General features: G+C 43.7%; 2 protein-coding genes and 1 non-coding gene across 6 annotated transcripts in view; 1 reads left to right on the forward strand and 2 right to left on the reverse strand.

The window, feature by feature from the left end:
- Window positions 1-7833: 7833 nt before the first annotated feature.
- Window positions 7834-20230, reverse strand: ZBED3 (zinc finger BED-type containing 3). Of its 2 annotated transcripts, none has more exons than XM_059916613.1 (3): window positions 20052-20230; window positions 13160-13275; window positions 7834-12465 (listed from the first exon to the last, which is right to left on the reverse strand). In XM_059916613.1, exon 3 carries the CDS (start codon window positions 12449-12451, stop codon window positions 11810-11812), a length of 642 nt encoding a protein of 213 aa, XP_059772596.1. In that variant the 5' UTR covers window positions 12452-12465; window positions 13160-13275; window positions 20052-20230; the 3' UTR covers window positions 7834-11809. The 2 variants fall into 2 exon arrangements, with proteins under 2 accessions (XP_059772596.1, XP_059772597.1); XM_059916614.1 differs by having other exon boundaries at window positions 20119-20229.
- Window positions 12341-20351, forward strand: part of PDE8B (phosphodiesterase 8B) — a 383095-nt gene continuing 375084 nt past the window's right edge. For all 3 annotated transcript variants that reach the window (XM_059916606.1, XM_059916610.1, XM_059916608.1), the window contains exon 1: window positions 12341-12484. The gene's annotated coding sequence lies outside the window, so the exon portion shown is untranslated. The remainder of the gene's footprint in view (window positions 12485-20351) is intronic.
- LOC132364227 (small nucleolar RNA SNORA47) lies at window positions 15044-15181 on the reverse strand. Its single transcript, XR_009502772.1, has one exon. It is a non-coding gene; the product is annotated as a small nucleolar RNA SNORA47 (small nucleolar RNA).

The following is a 20351-nucleotide window of genomic DNA, read 5'->3' on the forward strand; positions in this document are numbered from 1 at the left end:
ACTACTAAGCCTGCATGCCACAACTACTGAGCCTGCACGCCTAGGGCCCGTGCTCCGCAACAAGAGGCCACCACAGTGAGAAACCCGTGCACCACAACGAAGAGTAGCCCCCACTTGCCGCAACTAGAGAAAGCCCATGCGCAACAATGAAGACCCAACACAGCCAAAAATAAATAAATAAAATAAATTTATAAAAAAAAAAGCATACTGTAGAAAAGTATGTAAAGCATCATCCCATTTAAAAACTGTATGAGGGTATGTATCAAAGTGTTTACTTACCCAAGGAGTGAGCAGATTTTTGCTTTTTATTCATTTCTATATTTGAACTTTAAAGCAGTAAAACTGTGTAGTTAACTATGTGTATTCATAGACATTTATAATAAGTAGAAATACAACACCAGGAAGAGTGGGGAGGCATTCAGGTCTCAAGCCCAGGTATTTTCCTCACACTCATGCCCAATTTCATTTACCAGCTATACTCCCATGGCTTCCAGGTTGTCTTAGCAGGGCACATATCCAACTCAAAGTCACCTTAAATGTAGCTTATCTAAGACTGAACCCAGAGTCTTCTCCAAAGCCTGTCTCTTCCAGTTTACTCTGTCAGCTAGCAGCACCATCTGCCCAGTTATGCAAGCCAAAACCTAGGAGTCGGTCTCTATTTCACTACCACACCCTCTCTCCTCTTTCCCCTGACTTCCAATATAGTGACTCAATTCACTGTCACTACTCACCTGGATTATTCTACTGGCTTCCTAACTGGTCTCCCTGCAGTCACTCCTTCCCTCTAGTCCATCCTCCACACTGCAGACATAGTGTCTTCAAAACTCCTATTTCATCATCTCCTGTTTAAATCCTCCTCATGGCTTTCCATTACTCTGAGGACAGAAAACAAAATCCTAGCCCGTAAGTCCCCACCTGGTCTAACTACTGCCAACCTTTCCCGTCCTGTCTCGTATTGCCCTCCCACTCGTTCTCTGGGCTCCAGCACTCTGGCCTTTTTTTCAGTTCCTCAGACATGCCATATCCTCTCTCATCCCAGGGCTGCCTATACTTTGTTATGTCTGGAATGCTCTTCCTCTACCCTTTTACCTAGTTAACTCTGACATATTCTTTAGATCTCTGCTAACTGATTCTTCTTCAGGGATGGCTCCCTTGTCTCCCTAATTGTCTTTGGTACATGTTCTTGAAAATCCAGATTTGTTTCATTTAGACTACTTATTTGGGTTCACAGCTAAATAGTGTGATTTGTATATTTGTCCATGTAAGCAAGATTTTGCTTTTTCTTGAAACTGCGTTCCTGGTGCCTAGCACCATACACTTACACGCATAGAAGAGGAAGAGCAAGATGGGTTTGGGGAACCACAAGTGGCTTGATATGGATGGAGTTTTATGTGACTGAGGAAATGGAAGGAACTGAAGCTGCAAGAGGATGTAAAGCAATGGCTTTTGAACCATTTTGACTATGATCCACATTAAGAAATACAATTTATGTCACAGCTCAGAATGTAAGGGTCTGTGTGTGCATATATAACAGGTTTTATATACCAATACTTAGCCATTAGTTCATGTAATGCACTTTTATTTTTGTTTTCCAAATCACTGATTCCAGCCACTAAAGTGATTTCATAATTCACTAATGGGCTGTGCCCTACAGTTAGAAAAAGACTGATCTAAACTTGGTTTTCAAACTGTTTGACAGAACCTGTGGCATTGCCTTAGGAGCTACAGGGGTGTGTGTGTGTGTGAGTGTGTGTGAGTGTGAGTGATAGGGGTGGGAAGGGGTTAGGATGGCAAACTGGTGACTCCAGTTCTCATGCCATTAACAGAATAGGTCTACATTGATCTGGTTTACAATTCAAGATTCCAAATAGATTTCAAATGAAGAAAGAGTTTCACTGATTAAAGAAGAGGAGGTTGGGGTAGGGAGGAGAACTGAGCCACTTAAGTACAGTTGCTCTCACATAATGTGTTAAGAAATTTGGTTCTTATCTCTTTGCAAATGAGGAATTTCTGAAGGATTTTAAGCCAGGAAGGGCCCTCATTAGATTGCTTTATAGCAAAATAACTGGCTGATTGAAGAGAGGCAGAGTGGAGGCTAGCAGACCTCCTTGAGGGCTTGTTCTATCAAATATTTATTATTGAGCATGCAACAGGGGCTGGTTAGACCTGTGAAGGCAGAGAACTTGTTTGTCTTAGTCACTGCTGTGTCTTCAGTACCTGCCACAGGATTGGATGCTTAGGAGGTGTTCATTAAGCATTTGTTAATAGGATGGATGGAACACACATTTGTGGTACGTTAGGTACTGTTCTAAGTAAGCACTTAACATATATTATCTTCTTTGCTTCTGCCAGTATTTTATGCGCTAGAAAGCTGAGACTTAGGTGTTTATTTTGCTCAAGGCCAAAAAGTCTGTGTGACAGAGTGGCAGAGCTGGGGTTTAAGTTTTGATTCTTTTCATCCCAGTGGGATGGTTAAGAGCCCTGGCTGAAGAGTCTCACTGACCTGGGTGCAAATCACAGCTCCACCACTCCTCAGCTGAGTGACATTTAAAAATTTATTTAAACCTCTAGCTTAATGTCTTCATGGGGTTGTTGGGAAGTTTAAATGAGAGAAGGCCTGTGTGGCACTGAGCACAGTGTCCAGTGCATAGTAAGCCCTCAAATATTAGTGACTGTTAGTGTTATTATGCTGTGCTATCAATACCAAGAGCGCTGGACTTCCCTGGTGGCGCAGTGGTTAAGAATCCGCCTACCAATGCAGAGGACACGGGTTCGAGCCCTGGTCCAGGAAGATTCCACATGCCGCGGAGCAACTAAGCCCGTGAGCCAAAACTACTGAGCCTGCGCTCTAGAGCCTGGAAGCCACAACTACTGAGCCCACGTGCCACAACTACTGAAGCCTGTGTGCCTAGAGCCTGTGCTCCGCAACAAGAGAAGCCACCACAATGAAGGGTAGTCCTCGCTCGCCGCAACTAGAGAAAAGCCCGTGCACAGCAACGAAGACCCAACACAGCCAAAAATAAATAAATAAATTTATATATAAAAAAAAAAATACCAAGGACGCGGTTGGGAGTAGACTCCTGGAGCAGAGATGGTGGTTATTAGTAGAAGTCAGGGAGGATGACGGATGAGGCGAGTAAGTGGATGGGTCGTCTTCATTCCCTGAGGTGATGATACGCGGACAAGACTGCATCAGGAGCTGGGTTTCTTAATATTGGAGAATGAACAGGAGACCGGTAGATGATAGACGGTGAGAAAGCGTAGAAGATATCATGGGTGACCCTTTGAGGTCATCCTCAAAGAAGGGGTGGATTTTGCATGACTTTGGAAATGAAGCCATTGGAGAAAATGATAGGGAGGTCTCGCAGGTCACCCTGGCTCTCAGTACCCTGTGGGAGCAGGGGAGCTACAGGGAGAACTCGAACAACTAGATTTCAGATACTTCTATATAAGAATAAAAGTTCAGCAGCAATGCATTCATTCAGCAGGTGGCCTTAATATAGGCCAGGCGCTATTCTCGGCGCTTGGGATACAGCAGTAAACAAATCGGGTAAGACTTGCTGCAGTCTTGGAGCTTACATTTATTTTTAGATACTATTTGGTAGAATGCAAAGGCCAAGTAGTCACACGAAGGTCTTGATTGTTTCAAAAAAAGTATTAATCCAAAATGGTTTCTGTTCACTTCAAAGTTTTTTCAAAAGCCAAAGTTCTTGGGGTGGAGGGGAAGGAGCAATTTGTTGTTGTTGTTTTTAATGGTTTCAGATCTGTCTCTAAATCACACCTTTTTAGGGGAATCTTATAAACTCTGCCTTCAAAATATTTTAGTCATATTTTTAAGGGTTTTGGATATGTAGACAGCAGTAGAACCTTACTGAGGCTGCAGCCCCTCATTTGATTATGTATCTCCTCTAATTACCTGAAATAATAGTAACTGCCTGCTCAAGACATTGGGGTTTTGTGGTTCTAAGTCTGAACAATAGAGCACTGAAGTACCAAGGAAAAAAATAGCAACATTTATCAGGTCGTTAGAAATTGGAGTTGATGGAAAACATTTAAATCAAAAAGTCCCTGGAGGATGAGGAGCAGACACACGTGGGGAAGCGGATGTGATGGAGGCAAACAATGTTTTGTGTCTGCTGAGTAAGAATGACTTTCAGAAATTTTCCCAACAGAAAGCTAGCTTTCCTCATCTCTGTTAAAATGCCCAGAAATTTCCTCATCTACGTTTCATTGCCCAGAAAGCAAGACAGGGAAAAGTTGGTGGAATATTATTAAATACATTTAAACATGTGACAGTGTGTTACTTAGCTTCCAATTACTAACAGACTTCTGCCAGCTCATTCATCTGATCATTACTTACCTTGACCAAAGGCCCAGGAGAATATATACTGAAATAATAAAGCTTTCATTAGCATTTATTGCTTTTCCTTAAAGCCTTCATTTTAATACTATGAAATCAGATTTTAGAGAATGTCATAATTAAGATTTTCATAAAGAGAAACATTTAGTACTATTTAAATATCTAATGACTCCCAGGGCTATCTGAATTCATTCACATCATAAACCCACTCAGATGGGCTTTAATCTCTACTACGACTGTGCTCCCTTTACTTAACCTTAATGTACAACACCTTCAAGGCCAATTTATGAACCACACACACACAGAATTATCACTGCTTTATTATAATCACACCTTATTAACAAGAAATGTTAATCTGGTTATATTCACCGGACTGGGCTCTGAGTAACTGGCAGCTCTTTTCAAAAATCAACTTTTCCTGGTAAGATGAATATTTGCCAACTTTAGGGTGTTTTAAAGAATGTGCCAGAAATTCCAAGAGCTACTCTAAAAGAGGAGTTCCAGAAGTGTTTTAAGCATGGAAGCATTTTTGGAATAACTGTATAGTCTTCAAAGGTGACAACTTTGAAGGCAGAAGTGCTTTAAATGGGTAGGTTTTGATATATTTACTTGTAAGATTTGTCAGATTACTTCGTAGTCACAAGTCATATTGAGTTTGACTGGATTAGCTTATTTGGCAAATCAGGTATGAAATTTATGTTTTGAGAGAAAAAATAGTTCCATCATGAGGGAAAATGACTTGGCAAACCTTTGTGGCTTATGTGCCTCTCCTCTCGGGAATCATCCCAGGGAACTTGCTCTTTCTGAAGTCCTTTGGATTGGTTTAGAGCTCCCATTCAGATAAGTAAGAGGAAAAAAAGAAGTCATAGTTATTGAGTTTAAACTATGTCAGAATTTGCATAAATAGTAATCATTATAACAACTCTGTAAGGTATGTCTTATCTCTATTTTACTGATGAAGAAACTGGATTTCAGAGAGGTGGAGCTGGTTGCCAAGGTGACACCTAACATAGGTGGTTGGGAGCTTAGATTTTATTTTATTTTTATTTTTTTATGTTTCAACATTTTCACTAATCATAACATTTTGAGTACTCTTTTTTTTTTTTTTTGAAAGCTTAGAGTTTAATTCACATCTGACTCCAAAGGCTCGATCAACTCCTCGCACACCCCCCCCCCCCCCCCGCCTTCCTAGTCAGCCAGATCCTACTCAGTGCCACAAATTTGTAAATGTTCTCAGAACTCTGGAGGCCTCTGATTTCCCCCCAGAGGCATTCTTCATAGTCACCTAGGTATCTTTCTCAGAAAAGTCTATGAGGACTCCCTGCACTGGGCAGAGAGGCTGAGTAAAATATTAATACAAGAGGGAAAGATTAGGACCCCCAGTAAAGTGTTGATTCCTGAGGAATAGGGGGGTCCCCATCAGGCACATGCTTTTCTAAACCGCCCCCCGCCCCCCAGACCTGGGTCAGGCAGTATAATGCTGTGGTGGGTAGATAATGCCTGCCACCTCCCCGCCTTTCCCAAATGTCTATACCCTAATCCCTGGAAACGCAGTGTTACCTGGCAGGGGGGAATTAAGGTTGCAGATGGGATTAGGCTACTGACCAACTGAATTTAAGATAAGGAGAGGGTCCTTTAAATGTGGACAAGGGAGGCAGAGTGATGCCTCGTGAGAAACACCGGTCCTTGCTGGCCTTGAAGAGGAAGGGGCCACAAGCCAAGGAATGTGGGCAACCTCTAGAAGCTGGAAAAGGCAAAAAACCAGATTCTCTCCTAGAGCCTCTAGAAAAGAACACAGCCCTGCCAACACTTTGAGATGCATTTCAAGGCTTCTGACCTGCAGAACTGTAAGATAATAAAATCTGTGTTGTCTTTAGCCACTAAGTTTGTGGTAATTTGTTACAGCAGCAATAGGAAACTAATAAAGGCCAACCTTGCTTCCTCTGGGAAAGCTGGCTTGCTTACCCTCAGCACCAGAGCTCGTGGATGGGAAGTAGCCAACGTCGACTCAAGTGTCAGCAAACACTAAGGCCATGATACAGAGGTCCTGGCACTGGTAAAGAGGTGAGCCAGAAGAGAGTTGTGGAAGGAGGTGCAACTCTTTGGTCCCAAGTCTGACTGGGAACCACGGATTGAGGTCCACCCTCCAGTCTGCTACTTATTAAGCTGTGTGGCCTTTAGCAGGCCATTTCACCTTGTTGAAGTGTGGAGCCTCACAGTAAAACAGGGATGATTATACCTGTCCTGCCAGCAAGTTGTTGTGAAGACAAAAAGAGTATGGTATGGGAGAGCACGCTCATTACCACTGCACACGTTTTCAGTTCTAGGTAGTGAATCCTATAGAGTTAGTACCTCAGTTCTGTAGAAGTGTGATATACTATTATTATTTTTAATAATAAACACACATATGTGACTTTCAACATTTTCTTCTAAATCTGCAATTAACAAGAAAATCTAAACAGAACAGCTGATTCACTCAAAGATTGATGTTTCACTGTATTTTATGTAATCATAGCATGTTAGAGCTAAAGGTGACCTTAAGGATCACCTCATCCATTTTCCAGACAAAGGAGCAGATTCAAGTTGTAGAAAGGTAAGAAGATCAAACCTTTAGAAATAGAATTCCCTAATGAGTCCATGGCAGCAAAACAAAACAACAGCTCAGTTTTTATGAATCCCTTCTAAGACATTAAGACATGCACAGCCATTTAAAGTAGAAATTCAGCCCAAACCAAGCCAATCCCTTCCCTTCTCCAGCCTCCAGGGATGAAAACTTAGGTGCATAAAGGGCCCTAGCTCTTTCAACCTTGGTTGTCATTACCCTGCTTTGCCCACACCCCCCTCCTCCCTGACAAATTTCAACCTAAAGAAGTGATTGATCGCTTTACATCATGGCAGGAGTTCAGGAGTCAGGTTCAGGGCATTCTGCATCCCAATTCCAGCCATCCACCTCACCACTGCATGCATTGCCCTCAAAGGCAGTGCTGGCTGGTGCTATTAGCAAGCCTAGTCACATAAATCAGGGAAGCTCTGCCAATATACGCAAGGCATGTCACCATCACCCATTAGCAGTGACAACTCTAATTGTGAGCAGACAGTGCCGCAGCCAGAGAGGCTGATGCAATCCCCGGAACCCACCTCTTCACTTTCAGATCCCAGCTCTTAGCTGACAGGATGCCGGCTTAGCCAGTTGGTCCTGATAGCCCTTGTGCTTTGCCAGGTGAGCCAGCAGAAGCCCTCAAGGCCAAAGAGGCAGAATATCTGATGAGGAGGCTGGAGTCAGGTGAGCCATCATAGCCACTAAGAGTGGACGAGCCACTCAGGCTCATTTTTCTCCTCTGTCAAATGATGGAGTTGGACTGGACAAGGGCTGCATTTCCTTCTAGGCTTCTCTGGAATTGCAGATTATCTCAGTTCTTGTGTTGGAAGTTTTGTTTATCTTAAATAAGGAAGCTGAATGCTGGTAGTAAGGATTTTCCATTTGCAAGAGGTAAGTAATTTTATTTTTAATTATAAAGGTAATTTATGCTTGATATAAAAAAGTTATAGCAATGCAGAAGTGTAAAAAGTGTATAACTCCCACAACCAGTGGTAAGTCATCAGTCAGGCTAATTGCTTTCCCCATCCCCTGAACAGGCTACTGGTGCTCCCATTAGCCATCTATTTTGAAGGAGCGGTTAAGATTCTGAAAGTCAATCTTTGCTTATTTTAGTGGTTCTAACAATTGGTGAAACTGAGAGTGACATTTGTAGAAGTTTTTTTTTTTTCCCTTCCAAAAAGTCCAGATTCAGATCTTATAGCCCAACTTATAAATCCACATGAAGAAGTTAAATTTCAATACTTAAAAGAAAGATCATACTATTATTAGAGTAATACAAAAATTGCAAGAGACAAGAGAATAAAATACATTAAAATGTTAATAGCAGTCTAAGGTGACTGACAGGACTACGGGGGATTTTTTTTCAGCTTTTCTTCGTAGAGTGGGGCATTGCATTTTTATTAATTGTGTAGTGAAGAAAATAATTTTAAGAAAAGTGTTCCTGATAATGACATACTAGGTGATTGGATTCAAGCCAAACAGCCCAATAACTGACACTTATTAAATCTTTATTGACTAAACAGCTTTTAAAAATTTACTGCTACTTCCTTTTAGGCTATTGTTTTCTGTTAGGAATTCTACTTAGAGGATTAAAGATAAATGAATAATTATATTAATAATTTGAGAAGACTTGTGAAAATCTTAGACATTGAATTCAGTGCCTCAAATATTTATTGAGCAGCTGTTACAGGCAAGTCACTGTGGGAGTAGAAGGATGAGTGAACTCCATCCTTAACTCCCAAGGGCTCAGGCAAGGGAGGTAAGACAGGAACCCACAGAGCCACACGCTAGATGGCCTTTCTAAGGGTTTTGAGATACAAAATGCTGAGAGTCCAGAGAAGTAAAGAATCATCTCTGAATGATGAGGAATCCAGGAAAGCTTCATGTAGGCAGTTGCATTTGAGCTAGGTCTTAGAAAATGGGCGGGATTTTTCATACTTAGAAATTGAAGGGGCTTTTTAAGTGGAGGAAAGGCAAACTGAGGCACAGAGGTGCCAAGACCAGGGCATGTCAGAAGAACAAGGAGTCCAATTTGGCCAAAGCATACAGCATGTGTAGGGGAAGGGACAGATAAGACTGGCACAGCGGTAGAGGAGACTTGAATGTCAAGCCACAAAGCTAGAGCTTGTAGATGATGGGTGATCTTGGGGGTCCTTTGAGCAGGAAATGTGATGTAATCAATGTCAGCTTAGGACAGTTCCTTTGGCCAAGTAGGGGACAGTGTGGGAACACAAGGATGGGAAGATGAATCCCAGATGAATAATAAATGGGGCCTGAGCTGAGCAGGTGGCATCAGAAGGAAGACAGCTGTGACACTTTGTAGAAATAGACTCAATAGATCAGGGGCCTAGGATTCAGTGAGAATGGTGCTCATATCCCACTCTGCGGTGACATTACTTAGTTCCCCTGAGCCTGTCTCTTCTCCTCTACAAAATGGGTGTAAGAGTAATTATATCATGGGGTTGCTGCATAGTAGGCAGTTATTCTTGTGAAGCATTTTAGCACAGCTCTGGCATGGTGAGTGCTCAGTACATGTTAATGTCACTGATGGTACTACCTGGAGTTGGAGTTAGGAATGAAACAGGTGTCAGCTCCGGTGACTGAGTAACAAGGCCAACAGTACGGCAGCTGGGAGCATGGCATCTGCAGGTAGAGACTGGATTTGGAACCCGACTCAACTACTTACTAGCTGTAATCTCGTACAAGCCACTTAACCCCTCTCTCAGTTTCCTTAGCTGTAAAATGGGCATAGTATTAATACCCACCCCCCAAGGAGCTGCTGTGGAAATAAAGTGAGATGATACATGTAAATGTACCTGATACATTTTAAGAGCCCAGTGGTTATTAGTTATTGGGTCAGGGGTGGAGATGCAGAGTTGAATAGAATTACCCCTACCATCTCCTGTGGCAAGATATGCAAGTAGAGGTGGAGACATGCTGCAGGGGACTGGCCATGAAGGACAGACCCGGAAGAACACTCAAGGCTGGAGGTAGTCAGGAGTCGCTGGCACAGAGGTGATTATTGTACCTCTACGGGTAGATGAACCAAGATTGGGTACATAAATTGGCCTAAGGAAACAATCAGATAAATCCAGAATACAGGACGTCTATAAGACATACATAAGATGGCTGGGACTTTTTAAAAAGTAAATGTCATGGAAAAAAAATAGTAAGGGGGCTGTTCTAGACTAAAAGAGACTAGAGTTATAATCAAAAGTAATATATGAATCTTAACTGGGCCCTGTTTTTTAGAAAAGAGAAAAAGACACTCTTGGGACAATTAGGGAATTTCAATTAAGGACTCTATCTTAGAGGCTATTGGGATAAACATGCTGAAATACTTTAGGGATGAAATGCCATGCATGTTTGGGGTGGAGGGAAGAAAAATAAATATGGCAAAAATGTTAACAACTGTTTAGGTGGAGGGTATATGTGGGTATTCATTGTACTAGCTTTTCAACTTTTTCTGGATGCTTGAACATTTTCAAATTCTCAGAAAAATGAGGAAAAAAGAGACCTGAAGAAAAACTGTTTGGAAACCAGTCTACATCAGGAAAAGGAATTCTCTGGAGGAAAAGCAAGTTCCATCTACCAAAGGAAAAATGTCAAGAAGGGACAGATTAAGCAAGATGAAGGCTGAAAATAAATCATCATATTCAGCCATTGTGAGACTGTAGCGGCTTCTTAAGAGTCCAGTGTAGCATGCAAAGCTGACCACGAGCGAAGGAGTAAGGAATGGGGAGCAAATATAAGCAGCAAGGACTGCTCGACACTCCTTGCTTAGAGGGGGCTCAGCTGGGAGCATCCGGGCTGGGGGAGTCTTTCTTTTCAGTCCAAGGAAGACTGGGGCATTGCTAAAGAGGAAGACTCTGAAGAAAGGGAGGGAATGAGACAGAGGAAAAGAGGTAACATAGTGGAGGAAGGGCCCAGGAAAGGTGGAAGAGGAATGGATGAAAACATGAGAGGAGGAGGTGGCCTCAGATGGGAGGGTGCCTTCCCCTCGGCCCAGGAGTGAGGACTGTGGAGATGCGGGGGGCAGAAGCTCCCTTCCTAACAACAAGGAGGGATGGGGTCATGTCTTGCTAGTCAGGCGGCAGGTGTGAGGCAGTTAAGTGGGGAAACAGCACAGCTGCCACTGGGTCTGAAACGGGGGAAGAAAGAGGGCGGAGGTAAGACAGGGCGCTTGGTACTGCCGGGCAAGCTGGAGAGGGCAGCGAAAAGAGGGCTTCTCCAGCACTGCCTCCCTAAGGCGCTAGAAATGACAGGGTAATGAGCAGTCTTGGAAACGTAAACGGTCTCCCGTTCAGAACTTGGTGCTGGGCAAAGACTACTCATCAAAGATTCACTCATTAGGAAATGAGGAAAAACTCTTTTTTGGATAAAAATGCTTTATCCTCATTTCCATGCACCCTCTACCCTGGGTTGCCCTGGCTGGTGTACAGGCACATGGTGTGATAGTCTTTGGTGTGTAAGGAAGCTCCTGTCCTTTCAAAGTCACCAGACACAAAATGGCCATGGCTCCAGGTGATCTAGGTTCACAGGGCTGTTGGAGCTCTCATTCCAAAGTCAGTCAGAGGAAAACCACCCCCTGCACGGATGCCACTAAACGCCACCAGCATTGGAGGCCGCTGGAGCTTGCGCTCCCAGGCACCCCGGAGGACCACGGAGTGATTTTTGGTTCTGCCGGGCCTCCGAAGTGCTTCTCAGGACCCCACGTTTGGCGATTTCGATTAGGCAGAGCGGCAACAGGCCTGAGATCTCGCTCCCAGGCGAGGCTGAAGACGCCGGTCCGCGGGCCTCACTTTTTGAGTAGCGCTGGCCGGGGGTTGGGGGACGGGAGCGGCTAAAACCTACAGGAAGACTTTCGTGATGACGTAGCCGTCCCTGGGGTCCCCCTCGGGCTCCTCTTTGAGCGGAGCGTGCAGCAGGGCCGATCCCAAGGCCAAGGCGCCCTCCCGGCGGCTCACTTCCCGCAGCCGCGCCTGCAGCGCCTCCCTCTCGGCCTGCAGCTCCCGGCGCGCCTGGGCCGCCGCGCGCTCCTCCTCCTGCAACGCCCGCCGCCTGCGCTCCAGGGCGCGCTCGCCCTGCTCCACGGCCGCCTCGCGCCGCGCCAGCTCGCGCTCCCGCAGGCTGCCGCGCACGGCCAGCGCGCCCATCTGCTCCAGCAGGCGCGCCCAGTCGCCCTCGGCGGCCGCGGCGGGGCCGGAGGCGGCGGGCGGCGAGTGGCGGGCGCTGCTCTCCGCCAGCTCCCGCCGGTGCGCGCTCCTCAAGTGCTTCCACAGCGCCGGGGTGCCCGCGTGCCAGCCCGGGCCGCGGCCCACCTGCTCCCCGCACAGCCGGCAGGTGGCCCAGGGGCCCGACGCGTGGCCGGGGCGCGCCGGCGCCAGGTGGAAGTACCCCCAGGCCTCGGAGTACGGCGCCCCCAGGCGGCCCGCAGCCGCGTCCGGCCCGCCCGTCTCTTCCATGGTCACGGCCGGCTCGTCGCTCCTCATTCTCTAGGCAGCGCCTGCACCGAGGGACACAGGGTAAGACGACCACAAAATTACATGTGCACACGGACACACGCTCCAACACACAACTTCTAGGACGAGAGTTAGCCTGTCAAGAAACCATGCCTCCCTCTCACTACTGATAAAAATCCTGTGGTTAGTTTGGGTAGACGCTTGCGTTTCTTTTTCAGTAGGTATTAACCGTTGATTCCGCAGGGGGGAAAAAAAGGTAGAAAATGCCTAGCCCTTCTTTCCTTAACCAGGAATTTTCTTCGAAATTCATTGGATTCCCTTGCTAACAAGTACTAAGACTAAAATTGGGAAGCCAAGCTTCTCATAAGAATAAGCTAAATAAGTGCTGTATGTATATGTTAGTTTTAACTAGTCTCCTTTACGCTCTTTAAAAAAAAACGAGCAAGGCTCCCTTTTGAATTCTTCTCGCAGTGTTGCAGAAGAAAGGAGTGGGGAAAAAAAGTTTCAGGAATGAAAATTTTGTTTCTTAGACTTTAAGGGTGGCAGTGCTAGGACTGAGCAGCTTTTCAAAAAGCTCTCAAGGAGACAACTTTTTTCAAGGTAAAAATCTCTTTGTTTTTGTGATTTTAAAAATGATGTGCTTATGAGAAACATGGACTACTGAGAATCATTAAAATGTTTTAAAAATACGCACATTTAGAAAACAGCAATATACAAAGCAGTTTTCTAAACTTTTACCTTCAAATCAGGCGGTGGGCTGTCTCTATCATTGCCTCAGGGTTTCTAGCCAGCCCGGGTTCTCAGGTGGAAACACTGCAGTGTGGCTTCTGAGTTCTCAAGAACCATCAGCAGTGCTAGGAGTAAATTCAGAGGACAGGCAGTGGAGTAAAAGAAATTCAATTAAACAGCCCTGAAAGTAGATACTAGAAATCCTGGAGAGTGCCAGGTCCCTCTGGTGTTCATTCTGCCGACCCTCTCGTAGGTGCTCCAGTCATAAAAAAAAATAAAATTAGTTTTCTATATTGCTTATCCCAACTAAATGGCCCGCACACTATATTTGCAAGACAGAAAGCTTGGTGGATTCTCTTAATTAAGGAAGAAAAATAGAAGTAATAGCTGTTTGCTTTGTCCAACAAATACCTGTCGTTAAAGGGATCCGAATACAACACAGTGCCTATCACTGCCAGGTCTTTTCTATTAAGAAAACATTTCCCACTGTTATAACCTATCAAATGAGGGGGGAGATAGAAAAGGTGAATTTTCTTCTTTAAAAAATAACTTCACAAAGGGTCAAATGTGTGATTCTAGACAAATTTGCTTTGAAAGTTTAAAAATAATAGTAAGAGAATATATGACAGACTTGGAGCTCTCCTGAGAACTTATTTCATCGGGAAAATTCAGGCCGAGGTGGGAGAATAATGGACAATGAGATAGCCAGTGCCAGCTCCTACTGTCAGGTTTTGAACCAGCAGCAGTGGAGATGATGAAGTTCCAGAATCTCTTTTATTAAAGGCAACTAGGGACGACTGATGACAAAGATAAAAACAGGAAAAATATGTTGCTTTAATAATAGTATTTAGTGAAGCTTTTAATTCAGTGCTAATAGTCTTGTTACAGATGCATTACACTTTTCTAAACCTCATTTGTTTTTTTCCCACCAAGCAAGTCCACTGAGATCAGGCAGGACATTTAACATATCTCTTGAATTAAAAAAAAAAAAAAAAATGAATTTACCAGAATCATCCAAAAAAATAAGTACCAGGCCTCTTCTAACAAAAGAAATAGCTATTTACATATCTTCTGATATGAGGCATTGGTTTGAATATGGTTACCCATGATAATTAGTATAAAAGGTCTTTAGAAATTAAAGGCTAGATTTCCCCCAAGAGATTTACTAAATCACTGAAGTCCCCAAAGCCGGAGTGGTGGGATGAGGAGGGGAGTTACAGACCCCCTTCAAGGATAACTTTTTTGCAGTTAGTAAACATTGTGTTTAGTAAACAGAACCAGATTTTAGTCTTAGAGATGTTTTTTTTATCCAGCTTTACTTAAAATTTTTTTCTACATTTCTTTTTTTAGAATTCCATTCCTTCTAAATTAGAATCTTACCTTTCCAGAGTGTGCCCTTTTTTAAAATTACTAGACATACACAAAAGTGGAGAGAATAGTATAGTATTATGAGTGCCTATATTTACTTTATAAATTAAACGAGATTTAACACCATTGTAAAGCAATTATACTCCAATAAAGATGTTAAAAAAGAGATTTAAAGTTTTTGTATAACATTAAGACTATTGCTTTGCATTCTGATATGCTTTCTTGAGCTGGGGGTTGAAAATTGTATTGCTGCAGACTCTCCTACCTCTGCCAGAGTCTGAGAGCAATTATTACTGATGTGCCCCTACAAGTGCCAGAGGTGACCAATTACTGTCATGCTTTACCTCCCTACAAGATGTCTCTGGGTTTCTTCAAAATCTGGGATGCCCAGAGGAGTGCCACATACAGGAGTGGCATCTGTTCTAAGACTTAAGGTGGAAAACAGGGATGAGAAGCACTGATTTTGATGTCTTAATCCTTTAGACTTAGTGGAGCCCTCATCTGGGCCAGGGACAAGCAACACCACAAGTGTTGGCCAGCAGAGTGCTGCCCCTCTGAGGGCGGCAGAGGGACCTCCTCTGCCCTGGCAAGCCTTCACTCTCGGAGGTCTTAACCGGTGGAAGGCAGCATGGTTCAGAACTGCCTCACCTTCTCAGCCCTCCGACCACAGCCACATTCTGGCTCAAAAGAGTCTTCTGTTCAGACTCAGTCTCTAAAGAGTGACCAGCAGTAACTGTGGCCACAAGTCATTCCTAGCAGAGCCTTCCTAGGTCTGCTAAGCAATCCCTGAGCTCATTTCAACCATCCCTATGGTGCAGAGGGAGAGAAGCTTGGCTTGGAAGAGAAGTCTTAGAATCTTCAGCCACGACCCTAATATACAAAGAGCTCTTACAAACTGAGAAGAAAAAGACAAACAAGCCAATTGAAAAATGGGCAAGAAATATGAGTAGGCAAATGACCCAAGAGCAAAATCAGATGGCCAAGGAATTTGTGAAAAGATGCACACCACTTATATTCAGGGAAGTGCTATTAAAGTAACAATAAGGTCTCATGTTAGATCCATCACACTTACAAAAATGAAGAGGTCTGTCAGCCGAAGTTGGAAGGGGGGCAGAGAAAAGGGTATGCTCATGCATTCGTAGTGGAGATGTGAAGGCTTTTAGGAAAAGCAATCTGCAATCTCTATTAATTAAAAATAGATATAATTGGGGATCCAACTCCTGGGAATCTGTTCTGTAGAAGTACCAATATGTAAAGTAACATGTATTAGGATGTTTATCATAGTATTATTTAGAATGGCAAAAAACTGGAATCAAGAGAATGCCTATCAGCAGGAAAATGGCTGGGTAAATAATGTGTAGTCACCCCAGGGAATATTATGCCGCCATTAAAAAGGATGGATTGGAGCTCTGTCAGGGGGATTTCTGGAGGAACTGTTTAGGGAGAAAAGCAAGATGCATAAAAGTGTGTATAATATGATCTCACTCTCATTAAATAATAAGTAGATCTGTATAGGATATACAGATTAATTTTTTATATATATGAAGAAAAATAAGGAGATACACGATGGGTTGAGGGGGTGGCAGCTGATGTGAAAGGAGAAGGGGAAGAGGTAAAGACAAAAGGAAAAGAAAAAGGGTGCTGCGAAAGCATGCACGTGATCATGTGTATACATTTAGGTAGAGTATGTATATGGCAGGGTCTATACATAAATAAAAAGTAATTTTATAAAACAATCCTCAAGCATGTGAGCTCAGGCAGGCTTAGGCAGCCTTAACTCTGGAGACTGGAGGGAACAGTCCCATGGGGCATAGTGCGCTGCCATCTGGCCCTGGAAGGATCCCAGTGCGTGAGCTTGCTCAGTGTGGGTGGTTCGCTGTGCCCTGCCTGAGCAGAGGGAGATTCTATATCGACGGAAGATGGAGGACGCCATGGGAGGGCAGCCCACCTCACTCATCTCCCTGGCATAGGGCCTGCATAGGGCAGGCACTCAGGGGACACTGCATTAAATGAAATGAGCCCGACTTTATGTTTCTTAGCTCCAGCTCACCGGAGTCTCTATCTCCCCATCTGTCAGGAGAAATGATAAGATTAGCTGCCCCTAATAAATAGGTGGCTGAAATCAGATAATGCACACGATGTCACTGTTGGACTCACCAGTGCTATATCAATTCAAAGCATGAGCAAAAGGAAGCTCCCAGTATTTACTATTCAAACATGCCCACATGAAGATCTTAGTGGCTAAAAGGCAGTGCTGTTTTTTCCCTTTAACATACTCTGTTATTCGATAGAGGAAGTAGTTTAAGTTGGAAGAATTCTCTTGGGGATTTTTAAATACAAAAAGCAAATTAAAAAGAATCAGAGATCCACTTCCCCACCCCCAACCAAATTTATTTTCACTTCCTCAGTTGATCTTCCCGCAAAATAGGTGGCTCATCACTCAGGTAGAAGATGATAGGGAGGCCTAGTTAGCTGGAGTCCTGTGATATGCATTTCTTCCTTACCAAGTACTGCCCCAAAACCGAACACCTATTAACTTGTATGGTTAGCTAACGAGAAGAAAACGAAAAGTAAAAGCTCTCTTAATTTTCCTTAAACAATTTAAAAACTACCAGAAAGTTGCCAATGAATGATTATTTCGTTTACGTCCGTTCACTTCATCCACTCTTTCATTCAAACTCTCCTTGTGTACCTGATCAGGGCCAGGCACGTGCTTGCTGCCCATGATGCCAAGAGGAGCACCACATAGTCCCTGCCCTCTGGAAGCCTACCATCTGGTGGGGAGAGATCAAGATGCTGACACCCATGGTAAAGATCAGAGCAATGTTCACTCATGAAGAGTGGGGAAGGGTGGGCTTGGGGACCCTAACACAAAGGTTCATGCAGATACCCGTGCTTAAGCATTCTTTCCCTTCCCCACCTTGCTCAGGGTACAACATTCACTAAAACACATCACCATGCGTGCTGACTCTAATAAATAAAGTTCCAGTTCTTTAGTTGTATAATTAGTCTTCCAAGCTCATATTTTAAATAAAATTTCTTGAAGCTAAATAAGTGCACTGCTAGCATGAAATTAATTTAACAGTGGAAATTTTTGAGTCCAATTTCAGGGGGAAAAAAGCTGAAAAAAAAAAGTAGACTTTAGTTATTTCTTGGAAGAGGAGAGAGTAGTATTGATGGTATGATGCCTCTGAATTCTATGATGAGTTTCATTCCAGTATCCATTATCTGGAAGGGATGATAACGAAGTCTAAGCTGGTGGAAGATAAGACATTCATATTAATTATCTCTGCACTTGATGTTCTCTGAAGAAGTTTTATTCTTCTAATAACTTATCAGATTAAAGCCCATATTCCTCAGTATGATCTCCCTGAATACCAGTATAGAGAATAAAGGAAGAGATCAGAACCTGGATGAATACTTTGTGTAAGTATGGGTGTATACATACAATGTATGATTATAACATTGAGAATCATCCTATAAACCACCCACAAAAGTTAATTTTATTATTTTACACTTGTGCTTGTACACATACAAAGTATCAGGCAGGCTCAAGGTCAAAGAATCAGGCAGTGTTCTCAAAAAATAACAGAAAGCTCTATTTGTCCTTCCATGGTCAAGTCTAATCACTTTAGTTGGATTAATCTAGCAGAGTTATAAACAAATATGTGTAGGTTGAGCCTGGCTGGATCTCAGGTGAGAAATTCACCCTAATGTCAAATCCACACAGACTTATGTGAAAACACTAAAAACATTTTTATCTACCAGTAACTTTAATCAAAGCAGAATATAAGAATTAAAACAAATAATTAGCCTTGACAACTGAGGTATCAAGGAAACCACAGTTCATCTGTTACCTGTCCATCTCTGTTGAAATATTAATTTACTGCCATATATTAATCTATTTATAAACAAATCTAGACAGTTAGAAAAATTAGTCTATAGTCACCAGGCTGAAGGCTTAGATGAAGTAAAAATGCTTCCAAACTGTAAAGGATGGATACCTCAGTTAGGGAATAAAGGGTTAAGTGTGAAAAAATTTGGAAAAATGTTACACATGGACTGTAGAAAATGTACTGGACCCACAGCTAATTAACTGGTAAATCAGAGATGTTCTCTAAATGTCATAAGCCAAAACTTTAGGTACTTCTTCCGTTAGCTAAAAGGCTGAGAAACGCTCTCTATTAATGTATTTTTTTAAATGAAAATTGTGAAGCTTCTTCCCTAAGTGGACCTTTATTTCAGGCCTACATTATTTTATTTAATACATGTGTTCCTAAAAAGAAGGGTGTTGATCCATTTTCATCTTTTTTTTTTTTTTACTTTTTTTTTGGGTTTATTTATTTATTTATGGCTGTGTTGGGTCTTCGTTTCTGTGCGAGGGCTTTCTCTAGTTGCGGCAAGTGGGGGCCACTCTTCATCGCGGTGCGCGGGCCTCTCATTATCGCGGCCTCTCTTGTTGCGGAACACAGGCTCCAGACGCGCAGGCTCAGTAAATTGTGGCTCACGGGCCTAGTTGCTCCGCGGCATGTGGGATCTTCCCAGACCAGGGCTCGAACCCGTGTCCCCTGCATTGGCAGGCAGATTCTCAACCACTGCGCCACCGGGGAAGCCCCCGTTTTCATCTTGTAAGATGCATTATTTAATATGAATTAGGGGGATTTAAAGCTGCCCTACTTTGAAGAGCTCTGTAACAAAGATTTTTTAATTAAGAATTACCTGGTTTTGGCTCTTGGTCTTTGCATACATTGTTGTATACTTTTCATTGTCAGCTGCCTCAAGCTATTTTTGGCTAAAAAATGTATATAAATAATTACATTAATGAAAAGTACAGAAAATGATTACCCTAATTATGTCAATTTATTAAGCTATTTCTACAACAGTTTCTCTTAAACACCGCATCTTTGTAGTCTCGGCTAATTAGAAGTTCGGATGGTAGCAGGTACTTTTTTTTTTTTTTTTTCTTTCGAGGAGGGAAAACTAACTTTGCTTGGTAAACTTTGGGCATTAGGTTAGTGTAAGTGATTATAGCAAACTGCTCCTGTATGTTCCTGAAGGATCAGAAAATTCCTTTGTTTGAGCACGGTGGGGATCGGGGTCTTTGTTTGAGCATCTGGCTTGCATTCGGTTTCTCCCCAAAGTGGGAAACATTCAGGAAGTCTCAATTAGAGAAAGGGCCGCCAACCACTTGCCCTGTTAAAGGACTGACTGCAATAAGGCAACTTTAATAAAGGGAGAGCACATGACTTTCGATATTCCTGAATAACTTTTTTGAAGGGAGACCGTAGAGCAGGAGCAAAAATGAGGTGCATAAAGAAACTGAACCGGGCGTTACGCAGAATCCCGGGTCCCAGTGCATCTTTTACAATAACGGTAATCCCACCACCGCGGAGGGCACGCCCGGAACCCCGTGCACTAGCGAGCCTGCGCGTCTGCGTCTGCGGGGCGCTGGCTGCTCTGCGATCCCCCGCCAGGCCCCGGGCTGGTCCCAGCTCACTCCGCCGCCCCCAGGCAGCTTCCCGCGATCCCTCACCTGTCCCCCGGGACTCCCCAGTCTCCCGTGGGCACGCGCCGCCGCGAGTCTCGCAGCCCACACTCACCCCCTCACCCCCGAAGCGGGAGGTGGGCTGGGTGTCTGGGATCGCCGATCCCCTCCAGGATCCTCGCAGACATTTTGTCCTGTGCGGAAACCTCAGCGCCGCGTCCCCCTTAAAGACACAGCGCTCCATTCATGCGCCTGGAGTGGAAAAGGGGGATGGAAACGTGTGACCTGGTGTTGAAAGGGCTGGGGAGTCACTCCTGAACCGTCCACGTCCATGAGCGACAGACTTGT

This window comes from Balaenoptera ricei, chromosome 3, assembly GCF_028023285.1.
Source record: "Balaenoptera ricei isolate mBalRic1 chromosome 3, mBalRic1.hap2, whole genome shotgun sequence".
In the NCBI taxonomy this organism is placed as follows: Eukaryota; Metazoa; Chordata; class Mammalia; order Artiodactyla; family Balaenopteridae; genus Balaenoptera; species Balaenoptera ricei.

What these genes read in the sequence shown, in the direction of transcription:
- ZBED3 (XM_059916613.1), bottom strand. Translation starts at nt 12,451, where the DNA reads ATGAGGAGCGACGAGCCGGCCGTGACCATGGAAGAGACGGGCGGGCCG.